Source organism: Calypte anna, chromosome 26, assembly GCF_003957555.1.
Source record: "Calypte anna isolate BGI_N300 chromosome 26, bCalAnn1_v1.p, whole genome shotgun sequence".
Taxonomy (NCBI): Eukaryota; Metazoa; Chordata; class Aves; order Apodiformes; family Trochilidae; genus Calypte; species Calypte anna.
The window spans coordinates 3,416,754-3,427,332 of NC_044271.1; the positions used below are offsets into that span (position 1 = coordinate 3,416,754).

General features: G+C 58.0%; 1 protein-coding gene across 2 annotated transcripts; it reads left to right on the forward strand.

The window, feature by feature from the left end:
* The first annotated feature begins 100 nt into the window (after window positions 1–100).
* Window positions 101–8,846, forward strand: PSMA5 (proteasome subunit alpha 5). Of its 2 annotated transcripts, XM_030465639.1 has the most exons (9): window positions 101–249; window positions 1,100–1,166; window positions 1,616–1,742; window positions 2,557–2,624; window positions 3,177–3,284; window positions 3,381–3,439; window positions 4,595–4,697; window positions 5,958–6,044; window positions 8,583–8,846. In XM_030465639.1, exons 1-9 carry the CDS (start codon window positions 221–223, stop codon window positions 8,658–8,660), a joined length of 726 nt encoding a protein of 241 aa, XP_030321499.1. In that variant the 5' UTR covers window positions 101–220; the 3' UTR covers window positions 8,661–8,846. The 2 variants fall into 2 exon arrangements, with proteins under 2 accessions (XP_030321499.1, XP_030321498.1); XM_030465638.1 differs by lacking the exon at window positions 1,100–1,166 and having other exon boundaries at window positions 149–249.
* The last annotated feature ends 1,733 nt before the right edge of the window (window positions 8,847–10,579 follow it).

Genomic DNA, 10,579 nt, shown 5'->3' on the forward strand with positions numbered 1-10,579 from the left:
CACTCCAAGTGTTGTGATTGGTCGATGGGCGGGCGGTGCCAACCAATGGGACGCGAGGGGCGGGGCTGCGCCTGCGCAGTGCTGGAAGCGGCGCAGTTCCGGTGCGGGCAGCGCGGCCTCTCCCGCTCCTCCCGCTGCCCCCGGGCCTTCCCCAGGGCCTCCCCCCCTTCCCCGGGCCTCCCCCCGGGGCTCCCCCCGCTCCCCCCCGCTCCCCGCCGCCATGTTCCTCACACGCTCCGAGTACGACCGGTGAGTCCCTCCGCAACCCCCCGACCGCCCCCCGCTGCCTCCCGCGCCCTGCGGCTGAGTCACGGCCCTGCGGCCTCACCCCCCCCAGCCCCGCCAGGCCGCGGCCGGGGCCTCCTGCAGCCCGCAGCCCTGCTGGGCCCTGCCCGGGGGTGCCCGGCTGTCCCCGGGCGGTTCCCGGTAGGGTCACCGGGCCCTTCCCGCTGCTCTTTGTTTGATGGAGTTTGGGGAGCCCGGGCCTGAAACACGGGGGAGGGAGGGAGGGCAGAGCCCGTGTGAGCGGAGCCTCCAGGGCTGTTCGAAGGCCTCGAGGGTCCCAGCGTGGGGTCCGGGGCGGTGGGGAGGGGGCGGTCTCAGGCTGCGGTTTATCCTTTATTCGGAACCCCCGTTCTGGGTCTCCTGGAACCGGGTGGCTCTGAAGGAATCCCAGGGAGGGTTCTAGGGGTGGTTGGAGGCCTCGGGCCCAGCCTGGCCCAGGAGGGCTGAGTCAGAGCCGGGGGTGGGAGGAGCGGGGGAAGCCGGGCTGGGCCGGGGGGGGTTGGGAGATGCAGAGGAAGGAGCGGGGCAGTGCGGGGAACCAGCGTCCTGCCGGCTCCCGGGACGGGGCTGGGAGGCAGCGTCTGTGGGTAACAAACCCGCTCCTGCCCTGCACCCAGAGCTGCTCCTCTGCCTCTCCTTCTGCTCCCTGCACATCCAGGATCCGGTCCCTGCCCCGGGGGATGGGCTCCAGCCCCCCCAGCCACCCCTCCTGTGTCCCCTGTCCCCAGCTGCCATCACCCTCCTTCCATCACTCCTTTACTTCCTCTCAGCCTTCAGTCCCCTGCCCTTGCCCCCATCTCTGGTGTTCTTGCAGGGGGGTGAACACTTTTTCTCCAGAGGGGAGGCTCTTCCAAGTGGAGTATGCCATCGAGGCCATCAAGGTATGGGCAGTGCCACCTGGTTCTGGGCTCCTTGGGCTGAGGGTGCTGAGCCCCAGGGTGCCCCCAGAAGCTGTGGCTGCCCCATCCCTGGCAGTGTTGAAGGTTGGATGGGGCTTGGAGCACCCTGGGCTGGGGGAGGGGTCCCTGACCATGGCAGGGGGGGCACTGGGGGGGTTGAAGGTCCCTCCCAACCCATCTGATGAGGATGAAGCCTCTCAGCCCATTGGTTACTGACAAAATGGCTGCTGCTTGGGTGACACCAAACGAGTGGGGCCCAGTGCTGAGGTGCAGGGGGAGTTTTTATTCCCCTTTATAACATCTTTATAACATCTTTATTCCTCTTTCATTAACAACAACACCTCTGATGTGACACTGGGCAGTGATGGGGGCAGGGGGGGTGTTTGCTGGTGTGGGTGTGGGGCTGGTGGTCACGGGTGGGTGTTCTCCAGCTGGGTTCCACAGCCATTGGGATCCAGACCTCGGAGGGAGTCTGCCTGGCAGTGGAGAAGAGGATCACCTCCCCCCTGATGGAGCCCAGCAGCATTGAGAAAATCGTGGAGATTGATTCCCACATTGGTGAGGAGCAGGAAGGGAGCTGCAGGGGGGGTCTCTTTGAGGGCATCCCCTCGAGTCTGGGCCAGATCAAGTCAAACTCTCTCCCCTAGGAGTCTCAGGACCAGTTTGTCAGCTCAGCTCATCCCTCCCAGTCACCACCAGGTCCTGCTCACTGGTTTTCCAGGCTCCAGGCCAGCAGGACACAGTGACAGGAGTAGGAAGAGGCAGCTGAAGCACCCCCCTCCCCCCCAATGAAAAGCTCATCCCAGATTTAGCCCCAGGAGGGCAGGGAATTCCTGTGGAGGGTTTGACCTGAGGCCAGGGGCTCTCGGAGCACTCGTGTCAGGCTGAGCCTCCACTCCCCCACAGCACCCTGAGGGGCCCACGGGGGGCTCCTGACCAAACGTGTGGCCTTGGAGAGCAGGAGAGCTCCCAGGCAGCCTGGTGCTGTGATGGGGCAGGGAAGGAGCTTCTGGAGAGGTAATTCCCTTCTCCCATCCTCTCACCCTCCTGCCCCTCTCTTCCTGGAGTCTGCTCCATGCCTGGCAGCTCCTGCTGCAGCTCTGCACCCCTGGGGACTGTCCCCCCCTGCCCCCAGGTTGTGTTTCCTGTCACTTGGCTCCTCTGGGAAGGCCCCAGATGGGGCTCCTTGAGCAGGATCAGCTTTGGGCTGGGGGGGAGAGCTTGGGTATGAACCTGTCCCTGCAGCAAATCCATTTCCTGCCCATCCTCCTTCCTTTCCTGGAAGGACCCACGGGCTCTGGGAGTTCAGAAGGGGGGGAACAAATGCCAAACAATCCATGCAGTGACTCCTGGTTTCCCTCTCTGCTTCCAGGCTGTGCCATGAGTGGGTTGATAGCTGATGCAAAGACATTGATTGATAAAGCAAGAGTGGAGACTCAGGTGAGATGTGACATTTCTCCAGACAGCACCACAGATTCTGAGGCCATCTCAGGAGGTTCCAGCCCTTTCCTTCCTCCTCGGGCTTTTGCAGAACAAATCTTGGGGATTTTTTCCCCTCTTTGCTGGAAATCCTCTGGCAGGTTCTCCTGTGGTCTCCCAGCACTGCTCCCTGTGCTCCAGGGAACCTGCAGGGCTGTGGCTGACTTGGTTTTGACCAAAAAACTGGGTTTCTTGGTTGTATTTTTAACCCCTTTGGTTTATTGGTGTCTGAGAGCTCCCGGGTACAAATCTCTGCTCTAGCAAAGCTTTTCCCTGGGGCTTTTCCTCCTCCTGCCCCTGGGGAACCAAACAGCCCCTGGTGTCAGGACAGGCTCTGGGATGCAGGGCTCTGGGGATCCCTGCACAGACTCCAGCTGCAGCCTCAGGAGGAGCCCTGGGGGGCTGAGGGACACTGTGGCTGCTCAGGGCAGTGCTGCAGGGACCCTCCCGGGTGCTGGGGACCAGGTCACGGGGTTCATTCATTTATTACCTTTCTTTTTTCTGCCCCTGCAGAATCACTGGTTCACCTACAACGAAACCATGACAGTGGAGAGTGTGACACAGGCTGTGTCCAACCTGGCCCTGCAGTTTGGGGAGGAGGATGCAGACCCAGGGGCCATGGTGAGGAACTGGGAGGAAGCTCAGGGAGGTCCCTCAGGTGTTTCCTGACTCCTCAGGTGTTTCCTGACCCCTCCCCTCTGCTCCTTTCTCTTCCAGTCTCGTCCTTTTGGTGTTGCACTCTTGTTTGGAGGAGTTGATGAGAAGGGACCTCAGCTGTAAGTTTTGGTTCTTTTCATCCAGGCCAACTCTGGGAAGAAGACAAAAAAAAGAAAGAACCCCTCCACTCAGAGTTCCAAACCCTTGGGGTTGATCCCATCAGGTCCCTGGGGTGGTTGTTGATCTTTAAACCCAGTGCAGACCCCTCCAGGGCTTCACTGAATTTCCCTCTTTCCTGGGTGGGAGGAATCGGGGCTCCCCCAGTGCCTGGCTCATTCCCCCCTTTCCCTAAAGGAGCAGCAGAGCTGCTGGTAACAGGATCTGTGGGGCTGCTCTGGCATTCCTGGGGGAGGTGCTGGAGAGGTTGTAACCTGAACTGCAAACTCACAGCCTGCTGACTGCAGGTGGAACAGGCAGCCCAAAAAGGTCTCCCCACAGCCCCCCCTGGAGCAGAGTGGAATAATGCCGGGGTTATTTAAATAAAAGAAGCAACTTCATGACAAGAAAGACATGGAAGTGCTGGGGAGTGTCCAGAGAAGGGAGCTGGGGAAGGGTCTGGAGAAGTTGTGAGGGCCCTGGGGGTGCTGATCCTGGAGCAGAGGAGGCTGAGGGGAGACCTTGTGGCTCTCTGCAACCCCCTGAGAGGAGGTTGGAGCCAGGGGGGGTCGGGCTCTGCTCCCAAGAAACAAGGGATGGGACAAGAGGAACTTTGGGCACAACTCAAGTTGTGCCAGGGGAGGGTTAGGTTGGAGCTGGGGAAGAATTTCTGCCTGGAAAGGGTTGTCAGGGCCTGGCCCAGGCTGCCCAGGGCAGGGCTGGAGTCCCCATCATCCCTGGAGGGGTTTCAGAGCCTGGGGATGTGGGGATGAGGGACATGGAGTGGGGGTGGCCTGGGCAGGGGTGGGGGAAGGGTTGGACTGGATGATCTGTAAAGGGTTTTTCCACCCAAAACATCCTTGATTCTGTGATTCAGTGGAGGGGAAGAAAAAAAAGAGCTAAGGGGGGGGGTAATGGGAAGGGAACTGGTTCTGCTCTGAGCTTGGTGGCTCCTGGGGGGGAGGGAACAGACCCAGGCAGGGGCTGCCTCCAGCTCTGCCCTCAGCAGCTGAGCAGCCTCATTCTCCCTCAACTCTGAGGTGTGTGGGGTGCTCTGGGGGAGCCCCTGGGGTGGGATGGGGTGCACATCTCCTCACCCCTCCCCCTGGTTCCTGCAGGTTTCACATGGACCCCTCGGGCACCTTCGTGCAGTGCGATGCCAGAGCCATCGGCTCTGCCTCGGAAGGAGCTCAGAGCTCTCTGCAGGAGGTGTACCACAAGGTAGGAGCTTGGGGGGGCTGCTCAGGGCTCTGAGGGACCTCCTGGCCTGGAGGGGTTGGAGAGCCCTGGAGCTGTGGTGCTGAGGGACGTGGGGTGGCTCTGGGCTGAGCTGGGGTAACGTTGGATGTGGTGCTCTTAGAGGGAGCTTATCCAGCCAGAGCACTCTGTCTCCTGCAAACCTTCCCTGGTTTCCCTCCCCATGAGTGATCCATGGGCTGTGGAGAAGCAGTGAGAGCTGGTGGGGGTGGGACACAGCCCTTGGTGGCTGATCCCATGGTCAGATGTCAGTGCTGAGCTTTGGATGAGCATCCTGACCATGAGGAGCAGCAGAGGGGCTTCCAGGAGGAGCAGTGCAGCCCCCCCAGTGCAGCCCCCCCAGTGCAGCCCCCCCGTGCAGCCCCCAGCAGCTTCCCTGGGGCTGTGGCTGCTGAGTGGTTCCCTGGCACACGATCCCTCTCAGGGCTGCGGTGCCTCTGGAGGGTGGTAATTAACACCATGGCAGGGAGCACTATAAATAAATCAATGAGGCTGTACCAACATGCCCAGGCTCAGTGTGGGCACAGTGTGAGGACCTCAAGTGGCTTTGCTTCTCCAGTGAAGCCCCTGGAGTTTGATGTTTTTTCAATGTTTAATGGTTTTAAACAGAAACTTCCTTCCCTCCAGTGGGAAGGAGCTGCCCATGTTCTGTGGCAGGAAACCAACCACTCACAACAAACACAATTCCTGCTGCCAGTTCCTGTGAAAACTCCACGGCTGAGTTGGTGCATGAGCAGAGTTACCCAAGTTCTGGAGCCAAGGGCAGAGCTCCTGCAGGCACAGCTCTCCTCACCCTGCCCACGCTGCAGAGCCCTCGGGCTCCAGCTCCTCAGGTTGGGGTTTGGGACCCTAAAACAGGAGGCACAGTCTGGGTGTTTCAGAGCTCCCCGTGGAGCCTGCTGGGGGGAGCTGCCTGACAGTGCCTGGGGAAGGGAAACAGACCCTGACAGGGAGGGTCCTCTGCCCAGATTAACAGTCCTTAAGCTTTGTAAAAAACCAGTGACACAGAGAGCAGAAAGTCAGGGTCCTGGCAATTGTCACTGTCCTGCCCCAGCAGGGTGCTTTGATCTCTTGTTGATGCTGGAGATAACTTGATAAGCTTGGAAATTTGCTGCCAGTGGCAGCTGAGAGGATGGGAGGGGAGCAGGAGGGGGGCAGGGTGTGCTCTGGGCCTGGAAGGGGCCACACTGCAGCCTGGGCTGACACAGGGGCTTTGCTTGGCAGTCCATGACACTGAAAGAAGCCATCAAATCATCCCTGGTCATCCTGAAACAAGTGATGGAGGAGAAACTGAATGCCACCAACATCGAGGTGAGTTTGGGGGTGTTCAGCCTGGAGAAAAGAAGGATCCAGGGAGACCTGAGAGCACCTTCCAGTGCCTGAAGGGATCCAGGAAAGCTGGGGAGGGACTTGGGACAAGGGCCTGGAGAGATGGGATGAAGGGGAATGGATTTAAACTGGAAGAGGGGAGATTGAGGTTGGAGATGAGGAAGAAATTGTTTGGTGTGAGGGTGCTGAGCCCCAGGGTGCCCCCAGAAGCTGTGGCTGCCCCATCCCTGGCAGTGCTGAAGGTTGGATGGGGCTTGGAGCCCCCTGGGCTGGGTGAGGGGTCCCTGACCATGGCAGGGAGGTGGAACCAGATGATTTTTAAGGTCTCTCTCACCACAAAGTCTGATTCTCTGTCCTTGTGACTTCAAGCTGCCTGCTCTGGCACCCTGGAAAGGTTGGAGCTTCCTTTTGCTGGCCCCTTGGCCTGACTAATCCCCAGGTGCTGGCAGGAGCCACCCTGGTGGAGCTCCTGGTCACCACTGACCTTCCAGCCAGCAGGAACACCCATCCTGACAGACAGATCAGTTTTTCTCCCCCTCTCTGAGTTTAACCACTCTTTTTTTTTTCTTCCCCTGGTCCCTGTAATATTAGAAGGAATGAAAATTATCCAGCTTCTGGACTTGCTATATTCAGTCTTGGGGTGATGCCAAAAATCTGTTGGACAGGAGGGACCAGAGAGAGGTGAAGCCTCCAGGAACCAAATGTGCTCCTCTAACCTCAGGCAGCCAGAGCTCAGCTTGACCCCAGCACCCTCAGATGTGCTCCCCTTAAAGCCTCCAATGCTCCTCTTTAGGTAGGAAAGGTGAAAACCCTTCTGTGAGGGAGGATGGAGAGCTGAAGAATGAGGCTGGAGTGGAGTTTGCTTCAACTTCTGGTGGATTTTGAGCTATCAGAGCTTTTCAAATCATGTTCCACCCTCCTCCTGCCCTTCTCCTCCTTTCCTCTGAGCACTGGGAACACATTTTCCAAACCACCTAAAAATCTGCACCCTATTGTTTTGTTTTTTATTAAATTCCACTGCAGATGACCCTTCCTGACATGATTAACCCCCTACATTTTGGGGAGAAAGGACCAACAGCCCCCTGAAACTCAGCTGCTGTCCAGAGATGATGCTGAGCAGCTGAAATCTGCTTCCCTCCCAACTCCCAGCACCTTCAGGGCCCTTCTGGGAGCTCCCCAGTACAGTGAGGAGAAAATGAGGCAAGGGGGGGGGATCATGTACAGTATCTTGATGTCATCTCCCTGTTTAACAGGGCTTAACTGTGCTTGGCAAAGCTTGGGAGGTGTTGAGGAATCCTAGCAGGGTTGAGCATGAGGAAAATGTGCTGAGGATTAAAAGGTCTCTATTGACTCAAGTCACCCCTGGGCTGAAAAGCTCCCACCTGAAGTAGCTGCTGGGATTTCCAGCCCCTCTGGAAATGTCTGGAGCTCTGCTGATTTGGCTCTAGGAGCTTCCCCTGCCTTGTGTGGGATTTTCCAGCCAAGAAGAAGAGGCTGAGTGTGATGGTGGAAGAATAAAACCCTTTGGGGAGGGGAGGTCAGGAGCCTGAAATAAACCTTTGGTTTGACATGAATGAGCAGAGCTTGGAGCAGAGCTTGGAGCAGAGCTTGGAGCAGAGCTTGGAGCAGAGCTTGGAGCAGCCCAGCAGCTGGTTTGGGGTTTTGGGGGGGTGTTGGCCATGCAGGTGACTCGAGGGGCCTGGAGTGGCATCTGGGGGTGCACCCAGGGCTGCTGGGGGCTGAGCCTGACAGGGTGATTCTCCTTAGGGACAAAATGCAGCACAACACTTTGGGGACCACCCTCCTTCCCCCCCAGCACCACCTCCTGCCCTCTCCTGCTGCTTGAGGGGTCCCCCAGTGAGCAGAGCAGCTCTGGGGGCTGCCAGGCCCCTCTGCAGCTTTCCCTCAGCTGATTGCAGCCCCAACCCTTCCATCCCATTCCCCTTCTTCCTCCTCCAAGTCTCTTGTTCTGGAGCTCAGGTTTGGCCCGGGTGCTGCCTCCCTCCCCTCCTAGCAGAGGGGGGGTGAGGAGGGGTCCCTGGCCCCCAGCCCCATCCTTTGGGCTTTGTCTCGGGTGGGATTTCTCAGCTCTGCTCACAGCCAGCAGCCAGGGGTTTGCTGTCCATGTTTGACCACGGAAATGCAGGTTTGCCCCTGCCTCAGTTTCCCAGAGCCAACCCTGTGGTGTTGATTTCCTGTCTTCCAGCCCAAAATTTGTCCCTTTGGCCGAGGAGGAGAGGTGGGAGCTGAGGTTGTGAGGAGCTGGTGTTGACAGTGCCTTCTTTTCCCTGGGCAGCAGAGCCAGGGCCTGCCTGTTCCCCAGAGCCCTTCCCTGCTGCTACTGTGAGGAGCCTGAGTCAATTAAAAGCTATTTCTGTGGCTGGCAGCTATTTTAGGGCATCAAAGAGTGTGTTATGGGCAGGACCATCTTGCTGGGCTGGCAGATCCCAGCAGGAGCAGCTGCTGCTCTGCCCCTCTGTCCCCTCTCCACTTAACCCCTTCCTCCTCCTCCTCTTCCAGTTGGCCACGGTGGAGCCTGGGATGAAGTTCCACATGTACACCAAGGAGGAGCTGGAGGAGGTCATCAAGGATATCTGAAGAGGAGAGAAACTCCCTCAAAAGCTCATTCCCCCCCCACCCCTCCCCAGCTCCGGCTCGGGTCCTGCCAGTGTCCAGAGTTCCTTTTCCAGCAGCATCAGTAATGGCTCTGAGCAGATTTTTTACAGTTTCTGTACATAACTGACCTGCAGTGAGGAGAGGAGAATAAATCCTTTTGTTACTCTACCCTGGCTTTCTGCCAGGTCTGAGCTTGGGGGGGAGGGGGTTGCATTTTAAGTTAAAATCGAGCCAGATGAGGGCAAGGTCTGCTGCTGGGATGGGTGTGTTTGGGGTGCTGCCAGGTTTGGGGTGCTGCCAGGTTTGGGGTGCTGCTGCTCCTCAGGGCTGAGTCTCCCTCTCGTGGTGACTCTGCCTCAGGAGGTCCTGCTGCCATTTCTGTCAGGTTTGAAAAGCCACCAGGTTTGTATCTGCTCCTACCAATCTGGTGCCTTCCCCTCTCCTGTGGTGTTTGTCCCCAAGGGCTTCCTTTGGGCTTGGCCTCCTTCCCAGGGAACAAATTCAAGCTTGCAGTTTCTGTTTTCTCTGTTGGGAGCCTGGAAATCCCAGTGAGGTGTGGGAGGAGGTCTGGGGTCAGGGGCAGCCCCTCACCCCAAGCTGGGCAGGCACTGCTTCATTCTGGGAGGATTTCTGACCAGCAGACTTTGCTCCTCCACCTCTGGGGTCTCGTGTGTTTGCTTCTCCCTTTAGACATCTGTATCCTTGTCCTCTAAAGAGCATCTGGGAATTGAGGATTGGTCTGATAAGGGAATTAAACTGAGATTAGCAAAGTGTTTTCCTACAAAATCCTCCCAGCCCGGTCGGTGCAGGCTCAGGGGCTGCAAATCCCCCTCTGCCACAGCCCCTGGTCACTCGGACGAGGGATTCCCATGGGAAGTGGGGACATTTATCAGCAGGTTTGACTGAACTCATTAACTTTCCTCTGGGTCCATCCTCTGACAGACTCCAGCAGGAATTTCACTGCGTGTCCAAGCCCGGGGGTGATCTCACAGACTGCAGCCTCTGCCTTTTGGGAGAGGGAAAACACCAATCCTGTTGGGTTTTACTTCTCTTGCCTTTGCCAGATGGATGCAGGGAGGGGAGCTGGGTCCTTGTGGCTGCTGGAAGGTCCATCCTTGGATCCCCTCGGGTTTCAGAACAGCCAAATCCTGCTGTGAGTTCCCGCTCTGTACAGCACCTGGAAGGAAACAAATTGGATCCTTGGGTGATGTCCGAGGTAGTGGGATGGGCTGAATGCAACCCCTGCACCTGGAAAAGCAAACAAATGATGACCCCATGGGCTTCACCCTTGGGGAGAGACCTTCTTTGTAGACCAGAAAGGTCTCCCCATGGTCTCCCTCCCTGGAGCAGGGTGAAAACTTGCTGGATTTGTTTAAAAAAAAAAAAAAAAAAAAAAAAAAAAAGGCAACTTCATGAGAAGAAAGACATGGAGGGGATGGAGAGTGTCCAGAGAAGGGCAACGGAGCTGGGGAAGGGTCTGGAGAAGTTGTGAGGGCCCTGGGGGTGCTGATCCTGGAGCAGAGGAGGCTGAGGGGAGACCTTGTGGCTCTGTGCAACCCCCTGAGAGGAGGTTGGAGCCAGGGGGGGTCGGGCTCTGCTCCCAAGGAACAAGGGATGGGACAAGAGGAACTTTGGGCACAACTCAAGTTGTGCCAGGGGAGGTTTAGGTTGGAGCTGGGGAAGAATTTCTGCCTGGAAAGGGTTGTCAGGGCCTGGCCCAGGCTGCCCAGGGCAGGGCTGGAGTCCCCATCATCCCTGGAGGGGTTTCAGAGCCTGGGGATGTGGGGATGAGGGACATGGGGTGGGGGTGGCCTGGGCAGGGATGGGGGAAGGGTTGGACTGGGTGATCTGTAAAGGTTTTCTCCACCCAAAACTTCAATGGTTCTGTGGTTCCACATCCT